This window comes from Bufo bufo, chromosome 3, assembly GCF_905171765.1.
Source record: "Bufo bufo chromosome 3, aBufBuf1.1, whole genome shotgun sequence".
NCBI lineage: Eukaryota > Metazoa > Chordata > Amphibia > Anura > Bufonidae > Bufo > Bufo bufo.
This window is the reverse complement of record NC_053391.1, coordinates 62,939,830-62,963,353: the sequence shown is the minus strand read 5'-3', so window position 1 is coordinate 62,963,353 and position 23,524 is coordinate 62,939,830. Positions and strand designations below refer to the sequence as shown.

The following is a 23,524-nucleotide window of genomic DNA, read 5'->3' as shown; positions in this document are numbered from 1 at the left end:
CAGCCCCATAGAAGTGAATGGGTCTGGATTCAGTGCGGGTGCAATGCTTTCCCCTCAAGCATTGCACCCGCGCAGAAATCTCGCCCGTGTGAAAGGAGCCTAAGGGTGAATAGGACAAGGGTTCCAGCCCCTAAGGGGGCTAATAGTAAGTATAAAAAAAAAAAAAAAAACACTAAGGCTACTTTCACACTTGCGGCAGTGTGATCCGGCAGGCAGTTCCGTAGTCGGAACTGTCCACCGGATCCGCCGATCTGGATGTGAAACATTTGAGAGACTCACCCGGATGCGGATCCATCTCACAAAAACATTGCAAGAACGAATCCATCTCTGCGCTTGTCATGCGGACAGACGGATCCGTCTTGTATCTTCTTACACATTTTTACCGGTCTGCCGCATGCGCAGACCGGAAGGACGGATCCGGCACTAATACATTCCTATGGGAAAAATGCCGGATCCTGCATTCAGGCAAGTCTTTAGTTTTTTTCGCCGGAGATAAAACCGTAGCATGCTGCGGTTTTCTCTTTTGCCTGATCAGTCAAAATGACTGAACTGAAGACATCCTGATGCATCCCTAACAGATTACTCTCCATTCAGAATGCATGGGGATAAAACTGATCAGTTATTTTCCGGTATAGAGCGCCTGTGACGGAACTCTATGCCGGAAATGAAAAACACTAGTGTGAAAGTACCCTAACATATTAAGATTAAATCCCCACTTTCCCAATTTTACATATAAAATATATAAACAATAAATAAACAGATTACATAGCGCTGCGTCCGAAAAGTCCAAACTATTAAATTACAAAAAAAAATCTCCTATGTGGTGAGCGCCGTAACAGAAATAAATAAAAACCATGCGATTCGCCATTTTTTAGTCACCCCAAAAAATAGGATAGGACTGTTCTATTATGGGCCGAACATTTCATAAAATGCGAAATGCACGCAGCTTTTTTTTTTTTTTTTTTTTTCTTTCTGCGTGGTATTGAGTATCGCAATACTTTTTTATGGTGACAAAACCGAATCAAAATTTTGGTATCAAAACAACCCTACGCCGATATGATCGGCGTAGCGTTGTCACGATACCAAAATTTTGATTCGGTTTCGATTTGGCGACTAAAAATTTAATTTGGCTCCTAAGTTCAGGAGCCAATGGCTACTAGGTATTTTTTTTAGTCTGGAGCACTGAAGTGTAAGGCTAGGTCTACACGACGACATTTTTCACGCGAAAATTTTTATAATGATAGTCTATGGTGTCACACTGCAACATGCGACATTCGAGATGGATTTTTCTGCGACTGTCGCATCGCAGTAAGTCGCATGTTGCAGTGCGACACCATAGACTATCACTATAAAAATTGTCGTGCGACAACATGTCGCATGACAAATGTGGCAGTGTAGTTGTGCCCTGTCGCGCGACAAATGTCGTTGTGTAGACCTAGCCTAATAGCAAGCGATCAATGCACCCCAAAATAGTGCAACTTAGTCATCTCATCCTGCAAAAAATGCATCAGAGGCTGGGGGGGGGGGGGGGGCACATCAGAGGCTGGGGGGGGGGGGGGGGGGGCACATCAGAGGCTGGCTGCCATGGTCAGCTCCCTGCTGTTGTGTGCACAAAGCACAGGGCAGCAGGGAGAGCTCTATTAGGGTGAATATGACAAGGGTTCTAGCCCTTAAGGAGGCTAATAGTTATTAAATAAAAAGTAAAAAAAAAAAAAAAAGTTTAAACCCCCCCCAAATATAGAAAACAATATATCGCAATATATATCGCACATGCTTAAAATTATATTGCAATATAGATTTTAGGCCATATCGCCCACCCCTATAGCGCTCTCAGACTATGGAGACACTAAAACATGATTATTATTTTTTTGTTTCAAAAATGATATTATTGTGTAAAACTTAAATAAATAAAAAAAAGTATACATATTAGGTATCGCGCATCCGTAAGAACCTGCTGTATAAAAATATCACATGACCTAACCCCTCAGGTGGACACAAATTATTTTTTTTTAAAGTGTGTCAAAAAAGACTTTTTTGTCACCTTACATCACAAAAAGTGTAATACCAAGCGATCAAAAAGTCATATGCACCATAAAAAATAGTACCAATCAAACCGTCCTCTCATACTGAAAAAAAATGAGCCCCTACATAAGGCAGTCGCCCAAAATAAAAAAAAACTATGGCTTTCAGAATATGGAGACACTAAAAACAAAAAATTCTTTTTCAGAAATGCTTTATGTAAAACTGAAACAACCAAAAAAAGTTGTCATATTTGGTATTTTCACATCCGTAACAACCTGCTCTATAAAAATACCACATGGTCTAACCTGTTAGATGAACACTGTAAATAACAAAAAATAAAAAAAACGGTGCCAAAACAGCTATTTCTTGTTATTTGGCCTAACAAAAAATGTAATATAGAGCAACCAAAAATCATATGTACCCTAAAATAGTACCAACAAAACTGCCACTTTATCCATAGTTTCCAAAATGGAGTCTTTTTTTGGAGTTTCTAGTCTAGGGGTGCATCAGGGGGGCTTCAAAGTGACATGGCAACTTAAAATCATTCCAGTGAAATCTGCCATCCAAAAACCGTATGTCGTTCCTTTCCTTCTGCGCTCTGCCGTGCAGTTTAGGACCACATATGGGGTGTTTCTGTAAACTACAGAATCAGAGCCATAAATATTGAGTTTTGTTTTGGCTGTTAACCCTTGCTTTGTAACTGGAAAAAAAATGGAAAAGCTGCCAAAAAAGTGAAATTCTGAAATTTCATCTCTATTTTCCATTAATTCTTGTGGAACACCTAAAGGGATAACAAAATTTGTAAAATCAGTTTTGAATACCTTGAGGGTGTAGTTTCTAAAATAGGGTCATTTTTGGGTGGTTTCTATTATGTAAGCCTCACAAAGTGACTTCAGACCTGAACTGGTCCTCAAAAAGTGGGTTTTGGAAAAAATAAAATGGCATTCACAAAATGATCCAAACATGAAGTGGACATATGGGGAATGTAAAGTAATAACTATTTTAGGAGGTATTACTATCTATTATAAAAGTAGAGAAATTGAAATTTGCTACTTTTTCAAAATATTTGGTAAAATTCGGTATTTATTTTTTATAAATAAAAATTTCATTGTTTGACTTAATTTTACCACTGTCATGAAGTACAACATGTGACAAGAAAATCTCAGAATGGCCTGGATAAGTAAAAGCGTTTTAAAGTTAGCACCACTTAAAGTGACACGTCAGATTTGCAAAAAATGGCCGGGTCCTGAAGGGGTTAATAATAAATCTTATTTTAATTGTATTTTTTCAGTAAACAGTGCCATCTGCTGATCACCAGACAGTACTGCACAAACCTTAATTCCAAAGATCTCTGTGGTCACACAATAGGAAACCATGTAGATTCTGAAAGAACATTTCACAGACCAAGAGGTACGAGTGGCAGTCATCCACCCAGGTGAGGCGTTTCAATCTTCTACATAGGTAATTGAAGCTGGGCGACAAGCGGACACTACACCGGGCTGCACATTCACAAGCTTCAATGCACTATGTCTGCAGAACATCATTTACAGACATGAGGCTCTGTTTAGGTTTTTATGAAATTGCATAAAACCCATTTCCCCACTTAAAGGGGTTGTGCAGCACTACAATATTGCGCGAGTGCTGCTTCCACTCCGTGAGCGGTCTCGCTTGCAGAGGCGGTGCAGTATAATTACATTACATTCACTTGAATGGGACAGGAGTAGTTGTAATTACACTATGCCACCTCTACAAGCGAGACGAGGCGCAGGTAATTTGGAAGAGGAACCAGCGCCACTACCACTTCAAACTGCTGACCAGTGGGGGTGCAGGGCATCAGATTCTCACCGATCTTATACTGATGACCTATCCGGAGGATAGCTACACCACCCAAGTATGTACCTACACTACCAGGTGTCGGAGACCACATGGAAAGATGAGCCTCTGTTCACGTGCTGGGGGGCTGCATGGCGCTGTTGCTGTGCCCATGGGGTGATTTCACCTAGATCTGCGGGGGCTTAGACTGGAAAAGGAGTGCAGCACTGGGACCGTCCATTGGTAGGGGCACACTTACAAAAAGGTTGCTGTGAAATGGGCAAGTGGCATATACATTGTGATTAAAACATGTAATAATAGGGACAGTTTTGAGGCGGCAGCAATAAATCAATGTATAACATGGGGATGTGCCCTCCATGTCTTTTTTTTTGCAGGTTAAAGTCATATCCTAAAACCTGAAAAACGACACTTTGGATGGTACAATTACTGTATCTGCAAATGTTAGCAATTTCAGCATTTCTTATTTCTCTTCATTTCCTTCTTCCTACAATTCGACTGTTTTAATAATGAATCAGGAGGCTCAGGATGAACAGCTCCATCAGTAGCAGTAGTATAGGGAAAGATGTAATTTGATAAGATTATGAGATAGTTTAGACTGACCGACTAGACCTGTACTGTACATGGCCTTACATCTCCCATAATCTCAGGTGATTGGGGTCCGCTATAAAGCCCACCTACCTATCAAATGATCTCCAGGAAGGTGCTTATTTTCTATACACAGTGCAGGGTTGGAATCTAATCTAAGCTGGAGTCAGGGAAAGTGGACTGTGAGCCCCAATAGGGAATGATGCCAATCTGTACAGTGCAGTGAAGTATCCGATACACAATAAAAAAAGAAAAATGGCTCTTTCCTTTCCACAAAGGCGCTCAGTCATTTTAGGAAACAGGGTCATTAACTAGTTAAACAGCAAAACCTAATTTTTCCCTGGTCCCTCCTTCCTTTGGCCCGCGCAGTATGGACTCCGGTGGGTATTTGGTACCCAGCTGCCAAATGTGTTCCTTGTTGGTTTTCCATGCTCGCCCTGCGCTAATCCTGCAATTATTAGACACTGCCAGATGACAGAATTTTCCGTAGAAGGGGATGCCAAGGAAGGGGATTACAGACGGGAGCCTGCGCCATATCTTACAATGTTCTGGATGGCAAAGGGCGCTTAACCAAATAATGACCCGCAGAGAATGAACAACCGGTAAGAGCGCATCATCTCATTTAGAGAGAAATCTTGTTCCAATGTCATTTTCTGCAGGTTTTGTCTGAAGTTACCTCATGTATCTTGTGGGGAAGGCTGCGCTCTCTGGAATATCTCCGCACCGCGGTGTTCATCAGCGTCTGGCTGCCGAGTGCCGCTGATCAATGTGTCTTCCAGGTGTAAAGAAGAATGAAATCCTCTACAGCTCCAGATCCTCCATTAGTAAGGGCTGAGGACTATATACACCCCACCTTCCATGAACAAACACACTTCTACTTTTATGTTCACATAACCATATGACGGCTTATTTTTTGTGGGAAAAGTTGTATATTCATTTGCCATAATTAAATATTCAATAAATCTGCAGGGTGAAATTGAGGGAAAAAAATTCAATTCGGCTACTGCTTTTCAGGTTTCATTTCTGCTGCGTTCTGCTACGACACCAAATCTATCATGCATACGCTTCACTACTTATATATATAATTTTTTTTTTTTTACTACCCCCCCAACACACTTTTTTTTAGTTCCCCTAGGGGACTTAAATATGGATCGTTCATACCATATGCTGCAAGGACAACAGAGAGAGACCCCCCTCCCTACCTATAATCGCCCAGATGGCGCAGTAGTTACTAACTATGACATCTGATATGTTAAATTCTCATAATCAGAGTCAGAGTCATCTCAGAGCCTGGTCATTGCAGACTGGTGTCAGCCACTGCGTATGGAGCAGACTCACTTCATACTCCCACTTCCGCCATTATGACCTCCATGTATATCAAATGTCAGGAAGGGATGATTAATGAAGATCCCAGGTTGGATGCGATGACGTAGACACGCTACGCTGCGCCTCCCTTCTCCCCCTCCACAGCATGCAACCTATCTGCCGTCCCTAAAGATCCGAGGGCCTCGCCACCTAACTGCGGCTGAATCCTGGCTTTCACCTGGACCTTTCAGATCTCCCTCGCTCTACCTTGCTGGCTGTTTCTATTTGGAGCTTCGTGGAGAACCCCCGTCTCTGGCTGGTTGCTCCTTTGCCTCCTGGTGGTCCAGGTATTGGGGTCTGAGTAGACGCTCCCCCGTGTCCTTCCTGGTTTGTTCCCTCGGCCCGTCCTCCCTCCTGTTTCCATCTGTATGCTCCTCGCTCTTCCTGTGTTTGCTCTTCGGAGTTTCGCTTTGTATGGCAATTTGTTAAACAAACTATTTGATGCCATTTTCCCCTTTGATAATTAATATGAGAATGTAAAGATGGGAAGGGGAGGAAAAGGAAGAAAGAGTGAAGAAAGATGAAGGAAAAAGAAGGGGAAAAAAAAAAAAAAAAAAGTCAGGAAGGGATAAAGGGAACCATAGAAATCAGCAATCTCGCACTGAAAATCCTACTAGAGCTTAACTAAAAAACAAAAAAACAACAACCCGCCAATGATGATGAGCCATGCATGCGTGTGGGCAACAGGACTGGACACTCCCCTAACACTAGAACAACCAAGCGTTGTACTTGTGCGGTGCCGGATTAAAGCTCCTGCAATCTAGCAGAGGCAAGTCCAGTCGCCAGCTGTCCATGGGCGCCAGGGAATAGAGGAAGAGGCCAGGCTGCCTTCTCTATTGTACCCTGAGATCACATGATCGCCAGATGTCTCGGGTATAGAAGAGCTGCAGGGTCTTAGCAGGCTTTGGATGCTCCAGTTACAGTGGAAAAAGTGCACATTTTTGAAAGAAAAAAAAAAAAAAAAGTGTCAATGTCCCCCAGAGGTCTTATATCTTCTCTGGGGAGATATGTGTCACAAAAAAAAAAAAATATATAATAAGCAGAAATAAAATACAAAAAAAATAAAAAATAAAGATTATGGACAAAAAATAAAATAAAATTAAGCCGCCTACGGAAACTGTCACCATAGACGCTCCGTTTGCATGAAACTATAAAAAAATAATTTTTAATCAAAAAGGCTGACAAATTAGGGAACTCATTTTAATTTTTTTTTGATGTCAGTTTGCATATTTAAAGAATAAGGAGCTGCAGAAAAAAAACCTTTTTGGGCAGTTTTCTCAAAATAAATGTAAAAACGAAAACATTTAAAGACATCTAATATATAAAGCTGAGTGTGTGTGTGCATGTGTATATATATATATATATATATATATATACATACATACACATGGAAAAGGGTCAGGCAGCACTCCTTCAGCTACTGCTGTAATGGTATGGGTGCCCACGGTGGTCCCTCGATATGGGACGGGATCAATACCAGAAGAAAATCCACAGCACTCCTTGAAGTAAAAAAATGTGCAATTTATTCACACATGTCAGCAAAGACAACGTTTCGGTCCTCTCACAGGGCCTTTCTCAAGTCAAGTGAATATAAAAGTGCATAGTGCAACAATAAATACATCTCTACATCATGACCCTTTACATTGTTAACCAATAGGGTACTAGTGCACTCCCATAGGTTAAATGTGGAATTTAGGGTGACAGGAGGAATGGTTAGCTAATTACCCAGTCTACATGACCTATGACCTGATGTTGTCTGCTCGCTGTATAAGGTGAATTGATTAGAAGCTAGAGTGATATGTCTATACTAACATATATATTTGTATGCATTGACTATTGCCTGTGCCGGGTACTAGATGGGGACAAGGAGACATGAGGTGGTATGGAGACGTAATGATATTGCCCAAACGGGTGCCCTGAATTAAGATGGTGGACGAGGATTCGTGGTGAGGCGCGGACGATTGAGCTGCGTGCTGACGCACACTTTCAGTGTGTGCTGCGCTCGGACGCGGTCGATCTGGCGTCACCACGCTGGCGTCCACCCCAGAGGCGACGCATGATGGTTATATGCTGCGTCATAGAGGAAGTGGGAGAGATACATGCGCAGTAAGGAGCAGTGGACGCGGATGAGTGGCGCGCTCCCAAGACAAGTAAAGACGCCTTCTCCTCATGCTCTTTGATCCACGGTCAGGCGATTGGCAAGGTATTATAGTCTATGCCTTTTTAAATTGCACTGTTCACTTTACTGTATGCACTTGTATACACTCATGAAGATTGAACACTATCAAATGTATCACTGGTACGCTTTGACTTTCGTTGGTGTATATGTTAACATGTGGAGTTAATTATATGAATTGTAACACACCCACGAATGGGAGTGCACTAGTACCCTATTGGTTAACAATGTAAAGGGTCATGATGTAGAGATGTATTTATTGTTGCACTATGCACTTTTATATTCACTTGACTTGAGAAAGGCCCTGTGAGAGGACCGAAACGTTGTCTTTGCTGACATGTGTGAATAAATTGCACATTTTTTACTTCAAGGAGTGCTGTGGATTTTCTTCTGGTATAAAATATAAATATATATATATATATATATATATATATATATATATATATATATATATGTATGTGTGTGTGTGTATGTGTGCATGTATGTATATGTGTATGTATATGTACAGTACAGACCAAAAGTTTGGACACATCTCATTCAAAGGGTTTTCTTTATTTTCATGACTATGTTGTAGATTCACACTGAAGGGATCAAAACTATGAATTAACACATGTGGAATTATATACATAACAAACAAGTGTGAAACAACTGAAAATATGTCATATTCTAGGTTCTTCAAAGTAGCCACCTTTTGCTTTGATTACTGCTTTGCACACTCTTGGCATTCTCTTGATGAGCTTCAAGAGGTAGTCCCCTGAAATGGTCTTCCAACAGTCTTGAAGGAGTTCCCAGAGATGCTTAGCACTTGTTGGCCCTTTTGCCTTCACTCTGCGGTCCAGCTCACCCCAAACCATCTCGATTGGGTTCAGGTCCGGTGACTGTGGAGGCCAGGTCATCTGGCGCAGCACCCCATCACTCTCCTTCATGGTCAAATAGCCCTTACTTTCAAAGCTTTCCCAATTTTTCGGCTGACTGACTGACCTTCATTTCTTAAAGTAATGATGGCCACTCGTTTTTCTTTACTTAGCTGCTTTTTTCTTGCCATAATACAAATTCTAAGAGTCTATTCAGTAGGACTATCAGCTGTGTATCCACATGACTTCTCCTCAACGCAACTGATGGTCCCAACCCCATTTATAAGGCAAGAAATCCCACTTAGTAAACCTGACAGGGCACACCTGTGAAGTGAAAACCATTTCAGGGGACTACCTCTTGAAGCTCATCAAGAGAATGCCAAGAGTGTGCAAAGCAGTAATCAAAGCAAAAGGTGGCTACTTTGAAGAACCTAGAATATGACATATTTTCAGTTGTTTCACACTTGTTTGTTATGTATATAATTCCACATGTGTTAATTCATAGTTTTGATGCCTTCATAGTCATGAAAATAAAGAAAACTCTTTGAATGAGAAGGTGTGTCCAAACTTTTGGTCTGTACTATATATATATATATATATATATATATATATATATATATATATATGTATGTATGTATGTATGTATGTATGTGTGTGTATGTATACATGTATGTGTATATGTATGTGTGTGTGTGTGTATATGTATGTATGTATATGTATGTATGTATGTATGTATATGTATGTATGTATGTATATGTATGTATGTATGTATATGTATGTATGTAGGTAGGTCCAGTACTGGAATCCGCACCGTCGCATTTACTATCACAACAATTTTCACAGCCATCTCCCGTGACTCGGGGAATGTCATAGACTATGTTTTGAGTGGAAATTTTCACCCTGCGCTTTCCAATTATTTGCCAAAAAATATGCTTAGTAACCTAACCGCCAAACTCCAGGAGCCGTTGTCTGTTGGCTGTTGTGGCAGTTAGCCTGGATATTCATCAGGTTGCATATAGCATCAACCAATCACAGCTCAGCTTCTATTTTGCTACAGGTCATTAATATGAGCTCTGATTGGTTGTTATAGGCAATGAAGGACATTCTTAGTATAAGAAGCTTATGTGTGAGTTAATATGTTTTTGCAACGCTTAACCAATGTTGTAGAGGCTGATGTAACTCACATGACCTTAAGTGTATACTAGTTCTGTGCGGTTTTATATACTGTCAATTAAAGACAATAAAGCCCCTCTGTGGAGGTCTTTGTTAGGGGGGCGGGTGGGGTGTTGTGGAGGTTACATTTTAAGGAGGCGGGGCACTGTGGCGGGTTAGTGTTAAGGGGTGGGGGGCTGTGGAGGTCACTGTTATGGGGGATACTGTCGATGTCTTTTAACGACACGCACAAACATTGAATGAAATAGATGAAATATACCATGCAAAGCCGGTTCCTTCTGCTAGTAATTAATAAAAAGCCCCAGGTGTTACATTAAAAAAAAAAAATAGCAAAAATTATTTTGATAGTCTAAGAAATAAAGTTACAACCATTAAACCACCACATGCACCAAAAAGTGTCTGGTCATTAAAAGGTTAAGAGGACCTGTCCTGCCCTCATAGATCGCCTACCGGTTGTATACTTTTGCAGCCACATCTTCTATGATCCGGCATTTTTCTATTTCTTGTGGGCTCCATGTTTGGGGAAAAGAGTTCTCTGGGGGCAGGACAGGCCTTCTTCAGCGCAATCAGCCATCTTTATACAGTTCTGAGATTTAGTCGCCACTTACCTACAACACACTTCACAGGGGTCTACCCACAAGGTCATCTCCAGAGGCAATCCTAAATCTTCATACAGAAGTCCACTGCTGAAACAAGCTTTCTGGAGATCTGGATCCACACCCTGACATCGGTTTACACGGATGCATCTGAAAAGGGAATCGCCATATGCATAAGGCTACATTCACACAAACGTATTTTGTTTCCGTGTCCATTGAGGACCCATTCATTTCAATGGGTCCACAAAAAAAAACAAAAAACGCGGACAGCACACCATGTGCTATCCATATGTCCGCTCCGTAGCCGCGAAAAAATAAATAAATTAATATAGAACATGTCCTATTCTTGTCCGTTTTGCGGACAAGGATAGGCATTGTTACAATGGATCCGAAAAAAAAACGGACGCTATCTTTTTTTGCAGATCCGCAATTTGCAGACTGCAAAACATATACGGTCGTGTGAATCTAGCCTAATGCAGTCTTTCACAGGATAAGCTTTATCCAGGTCTAGATAACCCTAACTGGCAGAAATCTCTAAGGCCACATTTACACGGTCGTATTTTTGGTCCACATACGAGCCACATTTTTTGCCAATGGGGACAAAAAAAAAAAAAAAAAAAAATGGACAGCACACCGTGTGCTGTCCACATCTGGATGTCCGTTCCTCAGTCCCGCAAAATAGATAAAATATGCCATATTCTTGTTCGTTTGCGGACAAGGCATTGTTACAACAGGTCCGCAAAAAACATACGGTCGTGTGAATGCACCCCATGGCCTCATGCACATAAGTGTAATTTTGGTCCATGTCCGATCAGCATCTTTTGCAGATCGCACACAGACCCATTCATTTCTATGGTTCTGCAAATAAAACGGACAGCCGTGTCCTCTGTGTGCTGTCCGCATCCGCGCGGCTGTGCCGCCAATTACAGAACCTGTCCTATTCTTGTCCACTTTGCGGACAAGAATAGGCTCTTTTAAGCCCCCATTGAGAGGACCGTATTTTTGGTCCGCATCCAATCCCAATTTTTTGCTGACTGTGTGCTATCCACATCCGTATGTCTGCTCAGCAGTCCCATAAAAAAAAAAAATATGGATCATGTCCAATTCTTGCCCGTTTGTGGACAAGAACAGGCACTGTTACAATGGGTCCGTAAAAAAACAAACAAAAAAAAAATAAAAAGGATGCAACACGGACATCTTCCTTATTTTTTGTGGACCGCAAAATCCATACTGTTGTGTGAATGCACCCTTATAGTTGGCCCCGCGAAAATTGCGGGATGGACATGGATCACATCCATATTTTGCAGATCTGCGATTTCCAGACTGCAAAACGGATATGCTTATGTGCAGGAGGCCTAATGGTGACCCGATGTGCGACTGACTGGCCACATTCCAGCCACATATGTGTATGGCCGGCTTTACCCAGGTCTAGGAGCTTCAGTCAGAGATCGCTCCTCTGTGAACTCACCTCCAGCTGCCGGGAAGGGACACGGAAGTCACTGCATGTAGCTATCGGCACGAGGCTCTACGCCTGAGGAGCATTGTCTGAGAGCCCCCTATAGTCCTCCGGGCAGGAGTAGTCTGACCGGCAATGAGACATGGGCCTTGTAGAAGCTGTCAGAGACCGACTGTTCACAGGAATTATTTTTCAACACCACACAGGTTATGACATGCACAAGGACAGGGGTCATCGGAAGCAGAAACCCCCCGTCAATGTCCATCTTCCCCTAGATAAACCACAATAGGGCTCCAGGTCAGTCTGGGGTCCCCTCTGACATTACCTGTACGCTTGTCCTTTCGTTGGCGTTTCCGGGTACCAGTGATCGATGTACTTGTTGCGCAGGATTCTGCCTAGTTCTTCAGAAAACATCTCAATCTCTTCCTTGTGTAACTTTTTATTATTTTTCAGAAGCCTCGAGAGAAAAAATACAACTGCGGAAATTTCGTTCTTCATCTTCTACCACACACAAAGTAAAAAAAAAAATATTAAAAAAAATAATAATAAACGTTGGACGGAGGACGGTTCTAAGGATCTGCAAGAAAAAGAAAAGAGACGTTACTGATATACTGAAGATGTATGTGAGGAGAAGCAGCTGAACATCTGGGTCAAGACTGAGCCTACAAAAAGCAGGAGCCCTGAGCCTTTTTACAGCAATACAGACTGGATCCTGCTTCACCCCTATGGATTCCTACCTCACTGAAGGGGTTAATACCTCAACATAATAGTATCCTCCCCTTATGTGCTAAACAAAACAGGTACAGAGGACACAAGGAGCAACAAAAAAAAGATCGCAACATATACTGTGACCGGGTGACAAAAGACGGCTGCCCATAGCCTTCAAAATGGCCGTCCCTGGCTTTTTCTATTCTGTTACAGTAGGAAAAGCAGCACTGAAGCACAAACTGCAGCTCCAACCAGAGAAAACTGGATCAGTTAGGATCAGACAGAGCAAATCTTCCAGGGAGACGCTGACGCGTTCTGGACACAGCATATTGTCCTTAGACATCGCATCCTGTTTCTTAAGACGAGGGCCGAGCGATTCATTTGATGACTTGCTTTGTGAATGAATATCAATTCTCACCAACACAGGGGCCCGGCACTGACTGAAGCTGGGCTCCGATGTAATGGCCGCAATCAGAGATAAATCCCAGCCCCCTAAATGCAACTGCAGCACCAAGGCAGTTAAACAGAGGGAGGGGCTCCCTCTGTCCCCATTCGCCCCCATGAATGAAATTGCAGGATGATGATGAGCTGTCATGGCAGCTTTGGCCTAAAAAAGCCCCCCTTCCCCCAGGGCTGCCATGACTATATGCTTATTAGGCTGTGCCACGGACGTCAGTGCCAGGTTATACAGCATCGGCACACCAGGCATATCAATACATTATAAAAGCCATCACAGGACCGCACTGTGACGTCCCCTAGTGGGACTAAACCCCACATCATACGGCCACAGGAATGTGGGGACCAATTTCTATTTTTTAGCAGAATAAATGTAACATGCTGGTTATGCGGCACGATGAACGTCATAAAATTTTTATTTTTTTTTGTTACTACCTCCAATCTCTACACCGGGGATCAGCAACTTCCAGCACTCCAGCTGTTCTGAAACTACAACTCCCAGAAGGCTCCTTTCACTTCTATGGGAGTTACAAATATCGCTGAGCAAGTTTGCCTGCTGGGAGTTGTAGTTTCACAACAGCTGGAGTGCCGAAGGTTGCTGATCCCGGCACTACACAATAGATGGAGCTGTGCAGTCCGGGCGACGGGGGTCTCAGACCCCTCCCTATCCATAAGCCATCACTCTCAACATCCCCTTTAAGCTGCGGATTCTTTTTATCCTGGCTCACGTGCACACTTGAGGAAACATTCAAGTACCTGACGTTAAAGGGGTTATCCTGCTATTGGCTGCTCCCCCCGTCAGGGATCCAGACCGACACGGGTGCCAGGGTAAATGAGATCTATAGGAGGGACCTGGGCATTGTGGGGGCCATTTGTAGCATTGGATGACCCCTTTAAGTCTCATCTGTATGCAGACTGTGTAGGCATAGCTTTCACGGCATGCAGATTTTTGTAGGCACGGCCCCCCGCTCTTGATGCTTGTCATCACTTTCTGCTGCCGTTCGTTGCCCCCTCAGACCTACTATTACAAATCTCTCCTGGAAACGGACGCTGGGAACAGACATTTAATTATCCACAGAGTCGAGGGATTTCTCCGGGATATGAGCACGTTTCAGTCCATCACTGTGCTGACGCGTTCCTGTCCTTACTTCACCGGCAGGCCCTCCATTATAACGAGACGCGCTCAGCTCACAATCACTATAATCTTACATCACGTACGCCTTTTAAATTGACTTCTCGGGTTATATTGGAGCTCAATCATTTTACAGAATATGTTATTACTGGCAAGGACTTGGACGGGAGGATATAGTCCTAGCGGTACTGTATTACTAGGGTGGAGGATAAAGCCCTCCCAGTCCATGGGGGCCACCCGGTGTCCAGTCACCGTCCACCTGGATGAGCCGGCAGGTCAGGACCCCCATTCACCCGATTCTGTTCACGGTCCAACGCCTGACGGGAGTGACAATCATCTGCAGCCTGAATTACAGCGACGCCCAGACATGACGTATCATGGATGCTGATCAAAGAGCGAGACGATGGAAAAATATCCTGCACTCAGCACAGGAAAGCCCGCCGGGGTGACATGAGGCGTCCTCTGTAATCACATCCATCTTTACCACTACGAGTAAACCATCCGCAAAACTGCCTCATCAATTGTTGCGGGCTTCCCGGAGGTTAAGGTTCAGAGGAGCCCAAAACTGGAATGCGTTACTGAAACTAGAAAAAAATAAGACATGCACGGGTCATGGGCAGACTCCCTGCAGACGTGTATAACTAGAGGTGCATGGCGCCATATACAGTCAGGTCCATAAATATTGGGACCTCAACAAAATTCTAACATTTTTGGCTCTATACACCCCCACAATGGATTTGAAATGAAACGAACAAGATGTGCTTTACCTGCAGACTGTCAGCTTAAATTTGAGGGTATTTACATCCAAATCAGGTGAACGGTGTAGGAATTACAACAGTTTGCATATGTGCCTCCCACTTGTTAAGGGACCAAAAGTAATGGGACATTTGGCTTCTCCGCTGTTCCATGGCCAGGTGTGTGTTATTCCCTCATTATCCCAATTACAATGAGCAGATAAAAGGTCCAGAGTTCATTTCACGTCTGCCATTTGTATTTGGAATCTGTTGCTGTCAACTCTCAAGATGAGATCCAAAGAGCTGTCACTATCAGTGAAGCAAGCCATCATTAGGCTGAAAAAACAAAACAAACCCATCAGAGAGATAGAAAAAACATTAGGCGTGGCCAAAACAACTGTTTGCAACATTCTAAGGCTACTTTCACACTAGCGTTCGGGGCTCCGCTTGTGAGTTCCGTTTGAAGGCTCTCACAAGCGGCCCCGAACGGATCCGTCCAGCCCTAATGCATTCTGAATGGATGCGGATCCGCTCAGAATGCATCAGTCTGGCTCCGTTTGTCCTCCGCTCCGCTCAGCAGGCGGACACCTGAACGCAGCTTGCAGCGTTCAGGTGTCCGCCTGGCCGTGCGGAGGCAAACGGATCCGTCCAGACTTACAATGTAAGTCAATGGGGACGGATCCGTTTGAAGTTGACACAGTATGGCTCAATTTTCAAACGGATCCGTCTCCCATTGACTTTCAATGTAAAGTCAAAACGGATCCGTTTGCATTATCATGAAAAAAAAAAAAAAATAAATAATAATTTTTTTTTAATTTTTTTTTGTTCATGGTAATGCAAACGGATCCGTTCTGAATGGATCTAAGCGTTTGCATTATAGGTGCGGATCCGTCTGGGCACATACCAGACGGATCCGACCTAAACGCAGGTGTGAAAGTAGCCTTAAAAAGAAGGAACGGACCGGTGAGCTCAGCAACACCAAAAGACCCGGAAGACCACGGAAAACAACTGTGGTGGATGACCGAAAAATTATTTCCCTGGTGAAGAAAACACCCTTTACAACAAGAACACTCTCCAGGAGGTAGGTGTATGTGTGTCAAAGTCAACAATCAAGAGAAGACTTCACCAGAGTGAATACAGAGGGTTCACCACAAGATGTAAACCATTGGTGAGCCTCAAAAACAGGAAGGCCAGATTAGAGTTTGCCAAACGACATCTAAAAAAGCCTTCACAGTTCTGGAACAACATCCTATGGACAGATGAGACCAAGATCAACTTGTACCAGAGTGATGGGAAGAGAGAAGTATGGAGAAGGAAAGGAACTGCTCATGATCCTAAGCATACCACCTCATCAGTGAAGCATGGTGGTGGTAGTGTCATGGCGTGGGCATGTATGGCTGTCAATGGAACTGGTTCTCTTGTATTTATTGATGATGTGACTGCTGACAAAAGTATCAGGATGAATTCTGAAGTGTTTCTGGCAATATTATCTGCTCATATTCAGCCAAATGCTTCAGAACTCATTGGACGGCGCTTCACAGTGCAGATGGACAATGACCCAAAGCATACTGCAAAAGCAACCAAAGAGTTTAAGGGAAAGAAGTGGAATGTTCTGCAATGGCCAAGTCAATCCCCTGACCTGAATCCGATTGAGCATGCATTTCACTTGCTGAAGACAAACCTGAAGGGAAAATGCCCCAAGAACAAACAGGAACTGAAGACAGTTGCAGTAGAGGCCTGGCAGAGCATCACCAGGGATGAAACCCAGCGTCTGGTGATGTCTATGCGTTCCAGACTTCAGGCTGTAATTGACTGCAAAGGATTTGCAACCAAGTATTAAAAAGTGAAAGTTTGATTTATGATTATTATTCTGTCTCATTACTTTTGGTTTCTTAACAAGTGGGAGGCACATATGTAAACTGTTGTAATTCCTACACCGTTCACCTGATTTGGATGTAAATCCCCTCAAATTAAAGCTGACAGTCTGCAGTTAAAGCACATCTTGTTCGTTTCATTTGAAATCCATTGTGGTGGTGTATAGAGCCAAAAATGTTATAATTGTGTCAATGTCCCAATATTTATGGACCTGACTGTACGTCGGAGAGTTGTATATGGGCACACATCGTCCACACCAGGCATGTTTTCTGCAGGATGCTTCTGTAGGAAATAGGAAAGCATACCAATGTACACCAGCCTGACGGAGGTCAAATACACCACTCGGGGAGAATGGGGCCTATAAATATGTCCGACCTACATGCTGGAAGCTTTCACCAGGGTATGTGACGGCCGCCTAAAGCTGGAAATACATTTTAGAAAGCTCGTCCGGCTGACAGGTCTCTCTCCTGACACCCCGTGCACTCTTGGCTCACCCAAGCACGGATGTGCTGTGAATAGGGAGCCTTTCTCCTCAAGACCAAATTGATTGAGCATGTTGAAATCCAACTGTCTGATCCTTCACTTCACTGGCATCTGCCATCGGAGGGGTCTCGGGACACCCCCTCCCCTATAAAACTAAAATCTAAGGCTACATTCACACGGACTTATCCGTTTTTGCAGACTGCAGATACCGTCTGTGTGCACCCCGCACTTTCTGTGGCCCACATTATTAAAAATACCTATTCGTGTCCACAAAACAGACAGGATTAGGACTAGGGTTGATACAAAAATTTTGATTCAATTTCGATACCATAAAAAAGTATTATGAAAAAAAAAAAAAAAGAAAGCAGCGTGCTTTTCCTATTTAAAAAAATGGCGAATCACGCAGTTTTAATTTTTAATAATTTTTTTTACAGCGTTCACGGCATAGATTTTTTTTATATTTTAATAGTTTGGACTTTTCGGACATGGCGATATGTTTATTTATTTATTGTTTATATATTTTATATGTAAAATTGGGAAAAGGGGGATTTATACTTAATAATTTGGTGGTTTTTTTTAAACTTAGGGGCGAGAACCAGCGATCTTTTCATGCCTTGTTCTATTCACCCTGATAGAGCTCTATCTATTAGGGTGAATAGGACGTCACACTCTCCCTGCTGCCCGATGCATAGTACACACAGCAGCAGGGAGATCACCATGGCAGCCAGGGCTTCAGTAGCGTCCTGGCTGCCATGGTAACCGATCGGATCAGAAGCCACCACCAATGAGGGGGAGGCGAGGGGATCCTGTGGCCACTGCCACCAATTACTTTAACACTGGGGGAGTTGTTTTTAATACTTGGGGGGGGGGGGGGGGGGGGGGCACACTGCACCACCAATGATAATTAACCTTTAATACAGGAAGCGGGTGTCGGCAGCAGAATCACATAGTTGGGAGCTGTGATCAGCGGCAGTTAACCCCTTAGGTGCCGCACCGGAGGGGTTAACTGCCACTGATCGCAGCTATGCGATTCTGCTGCCGGCACCTGTATTTGTATTAAACGTTAACTTTCATTGGTGGCGCAGTGCGCCCGCCCCATCGATATTTCAATACCTGCAACAACCCTAATTAGGACTGTTTTATAATTTGCAGCAAGGGTGCAGACAGCACGTGGCTGTCCGCAAAAAATGTAGATCAGATGTGAACTGAAAATATGATTGTGGGCATGTGGCCTAATTTATATCAGTGCCCAGCTTAAAGGGGATTTCCAAGTGTTTTTTTTTTACTGTTGACCTATCCTCTGGATACGTCATCAGTATATGATCGGTGGGGGTCCGACACCCAGGACCCCCGCCGATCAGCTGTTTGAGAAGGTACCGGTGCTCCTGTGAGAGCTGCAGCCTTCCCTCAGCTCACCAAGCACAGCGCCGTACATTGTATAGTGGCTGTGCTTGGTATTGCAGCTCAGCCCCATTCACTTCTATGAGGCTGAGCTGCTCCTAGGCCATGTGACCGATGAACGTGACTTCACATGGACTAGGAAAGTGCTGGTGCCTTCTCAAACAGGAGATTGGCGGGGGTCCTGGGTCACTGGGTGTTAATCAGTGGTCAAAAAAACAAAACACTTGAAAAACCCCTTTAAGACAAAGAACCACCAGGCTGGACCTGTACTGTCCTCTAGCTTCAAGAACAGGAATATGGTCGCACCATGAGAGCACACTCAAAATCCCAGCCAGGGGTCACCGCTCCCCTCCTCCCAGCCATTTACAGGCACATTATAAACAAGTACATGATAAAACGTTATTAGTCAGAAATACCTTTTTCACCCATTGTTAGACATCCCAGTGTGCGGAGCAGAGATGTCCGCCTCCAGAAGGGGCCATTTTCCTTAGAATATACAAAATCTAAAAAAAACTGTAAAAAAATGAAGGAGGCGTGCCCCAAGGACTATCATGGGTTATCACCCAGCTTTCCCAGGTCCAGGATGTCTCGGCACGCAGCAGGGACTGTATCGCTGCATTACTTAGTGCATTCAAGGGTTTGGAGATGTGACGATCCCAATGGGGGAGGGGAGCTGTAATGGAAGCAACTCTTTGCCATCCAACGTTTCCCAATACAAGAAATGACTATCATGTTATCTCAGGGGAATGCAGGATCGGCGACTAACATATAAAGTGGTGCTTGTTCAACGATCAGACAACCAGGGCGGTGCCCCCCTTTAGTTTGGGTTGTGCAGTAGGGAATATGGTGAGGCAGGGTCACGTTATTCCTGGGTGGCAGGCTCTTCAGTATAGACCACCGACACCCTACCTCCCCGATCAGCTGTTAGGGTGTAACTCCGCCCTCGGAAGTTGGCATCGGCACTACACCGCACCGACAGCACTGATAAGCGGTCATATCCCATATCCTGTCTTATCTATATATAGGTGATATCGGTCATTCTAATCTTGCTTGTGATGAGTAGATGTAGTAAAGTGATCTGTAGAGACCAAGTGGCATCTATTATAAGGCTTAGTGGAGAGAGTGAAAACTGCAGGATTTTAGTTTTTTTTTTAACTAAACGGTAACTATTGAGATGGAAAATGACATCAAACCTTTAAACAATGGGCCGCTTTCTGCAGACATTTCCTTTACTATTTTCAGCGATGTTATAAAGCCTCGTGTCCGACTGTTCACAGAAGGGGATTTCTATGTGATGGAAAGATCCCACCCTGGAACAGGTCACCAATAGACGCCTGGTCAGATTTGCACACAGCAGTGCGTCACACGTGTGTTAGTAGCGCCTGCTACAAGATCAGCAACTGGAATCCGATGACACTTGTATGGAGAACGGTGTTCATTTCTAAGCCAGGCCTAGGAGCCGGCCCTACCTTGTAGTAAAGCTGGAGCCGCGCAGGAGTAGAAGCCGCAGGTCAGATTACCGACTGTGCCGCTGGAAATGATGGGTTCGAGACCATAACAATACAGAGGTCTCATCTGTGAAGCACTTGATGGGACGTCCACGTTCTGCTGGTTCCAGCAGGTCCAGGTCTCGGATGATCCCCCATGTCTATTCTCCACCCGGCTGCTCCCGACATGTAGAGGGTTAGTACGTGTGCGGACAAGTACCGAGACATCTTGCAGAGATCAGCATCATGGCGGACACTTCAAAAACAACTCCAGGAAGACGCGTCCATCATCCAGGATATTACTGGAGGAGACGGGAAATCATCACTGAAGCTCAACCTGCAGCTCCCAGCATGCTTGGGCAGCCTACAGCGATTAGGGCATGCTGGGAGTTGTAGTTCAGGCATCCCTGCTTCTGAGGACTGGTCACCTCTCCTGCCATAATATCACAATTCTTTTCTTCATTTTCCTTGGAATGCTAAGCTGAGCTGTTCCTCTATTATTCCTCCTGGAAATGGCTTGTCTATGGACGGGCTGAGCGGTATGACAAAGGTAAATTATCGATCTGTACACAGACGTTGACAGGGCCGATCCGGGGACACTAACCTTACCAGTACATTATGTATAGATATAGAATCCAAAGACACAGGCTCCTTATTGTGCTCAGCGCTGTACGAGCCCCTCTCAATCTTATACAGGGCTGAAACGTCCTATTTGGCGCAATTAAAGGACCCGTTTCTTTAGCGAGCTGCCCGGATGACATTTATTATTATCGATGGACTTTCTGGGCCATGTTCTGGTCGGCCGGCACCAGAATCTTCTCCTAGTGCTGGTAGAATTCTACTTTTCCGGATATATTGGACATCGTCACGTGTAGTCTGTATGCAAATATCACACAATCAGCCACTACGTGAAAAACCCCGGAGGAAGCAGAACCTGGTCAAGAAAGATGAGGAGGACATGTGGACGCCCCAGGTTCTGCTCCTGACGTCAGGCTTCCGAAAATTATCCCCATTATCCGCCAAGTACCCCTTGGCTGAGGATAGGTCATCAATATTAAAAGCCTGGAAAACCCCTTTAAATCGATCAGACGATCACAAGTCCTCTAGGAGGACTTAAAGTTAAAGGGGTTTTCCCATCACATACAATGGGGGTATATCGCTGGGATATGCCCCCATTGTCTGATAGGTGCGGGTCCCGCCTCTGGGACCTGCACCTACAAGGAGAACGGAGCGGGGAGAGTGGTGGCTGGAGGACCCCGGGTTTCCCGCGGTCCGTCCACCACCAAGAGCTGCTCCAATACAAGTGAATGGGAGCGCACCGCGCGGCCCCTGCTCCATTCATTTCCCTGCTCTGTTCTCGTTGTAGGTGGGACCTGCACCTATCAGACAATGGGGGCATATCCTAGCGATATGCCCCCATTGTATGCGATGGGATTACTCCTTTAAGGGGTTTTCCGAGTGTTTAATACTGATGAACTAGGTCATCAATATCTGATCGGTGGTGGGGCGACGCCCGGCCAATCAGCTGTGTCCAGAGGCGGAGCCTCTTCCTAGGCGATGTGATGTCACACTCATCGGTCACATGGCCTAGACACAGCCCAGTCTAGGTGAGCTGAGAGGAGGCGGAGCTCTTCATACAGCTGATTGGCGGGGGTCCTAGGTGTCGGACCCCCAACGGTCAGATACTGATGACCTAACGGGAGAATAGGGCATCAGTATTAATCACTCAGAAAACCCCTTTAAAGGCGATCTCTACTCGTTCCCCACCCCCTTCTAGAACCCAAACGATGAGCTATAATCTGTAACGACAAGTGGCGGTAACTGTTCAATTTCCCTGCAGCTCCCCCACAGGCGACACCAAGCATTACACCGTGCTCGTTTATAAAATCAATGGGATTTGGGTGTAACGCAGGACGGGGCCGAGCGAGAGACGAGGATCGCGGTCACCCTCCGCTCTGGACCCGGTCCTCACTCAGAATTCCCTAATGCAGTATATGAAAAACGGGGTTTCTAAACTGGACAACCCCTTTAAGTGACCCAAAACGCGTGGACACCATTAGGTTACTCGGACATGACCCGTTTTGAGGTATTACAACCAAATCACACTTTTCTGCTAGGAAAGCGACGCCATGACGCGTCCGCTCGTACTGTGCGCCAATATTACAACCCCCATCGTGGATAAAGCTCAAAAACATACGCTGCCTTTAAATAATGGAGCAAACATCTCCCCTCCCCCATCAGGCGGATTTCTACCCAAATCAATACAATGTACAATTCTCCATATGGGATATTCCCATCGGACGACCGTCAGACGCTACAGCGCGACCGATGAACGCGCAACCAGTATAACCAGTTTGTAAGTCCTATACCACCAGTTACACTGGTAACTACAGACTGGATATCCTAGGTGACAGTTCTGTCTGTTTAGAAGATGACCCCCACAACCTGTTACTATGGAGCTGGCCCCGGTCATGGTCGGTAAGCTCCCCCTAGGCTGATGACACACATGAAGCTTCTCTTACCGGAGGGAGACTTCATGGACGCCCGGCTCTGCCGCCGCTGTGACCCGGGACGAGGTGGTGATGCTCTCAGGGAGAAACTCCCGCCTGCTCTGCCGCTCTCTGACGTCAGCCGCCATCCGGGCTACATTCCACTGTGGTTTTACTTTCCCACCACCAGATGCCGCTGTGGCGCGAGAAACGTTCCTCCAATCAGCTGGCTGAAGAACTGAGCGACGCCGCCGCCGCCGCCGCCATGTTTAATGTGGGCAAAGCCTATAGAAGGTGTAGGTTCTAATACTTTTTAAGTATACTTTCTTCATTTGTAAGATGATCCCTACTTGATGTCAGTGTATTAGGCGGGAACTAGAGCTTCTTGGAAGTGATGCAAACCACACAGTTTCCAGCTTCATTTTTTATTTTATTTTTTGCACCACTTAAAGGGGTTGTCGAGTATTAGAAAAACATGGCTGCTTTCTTCCTCAGCACCAGGAGTGATGAAAGCAGTGACAGATTTACTGACGAATTGGAAAACCATAATGAATGATAAAGATTGTAAGTAAAGATCTCTTTATACGGATCCCGCTTGTTCCTGATAATTGCTCTATGTAAAGCTGCCACCGATCACACAATAAATCGTTCATCGGGTGAACGCATGACTGGATACTTTTTTACGGCATATCAACTACT

The 23,524-nt window shown here is 44.5% G+C and overlaps 1 protein-coding gene across 1 annotated transcript in view; it reads right to left on the bottom strand.

Annotated features, from left to right (window-relative positions):
- Window positions 1–22,988, bottom strand: part of BTG3 (BTG anti-proliferation factor 3) — a 29,716-nt gene extending 6,728 nt beyond the window's left edge. Inside the window, exons 1-3 of the mRNA XM_040421774.1 lie at window positions 22,859–22,988; window positions 12,386–12,637; window positions 10,617–10,754 (exon numbers count right to left, since the gene is read on the bottom strand). Coding sequence (XP_040277708.1) covers window positions 10,617–10,754; window positions 12,386–12,558 — 311 coding nt within the window. The 5' untranslated portion in view covers window positions 12,559–12,637; window positions 22,859–22,988. The remainder of the gene's footprint in view (window positions 1–10,616; window positions 10,755–12,385; window positions 12,638–22,858) is intronic.
- Window positions 22,989–23,524: the final 536 nt, after the last annotated feature.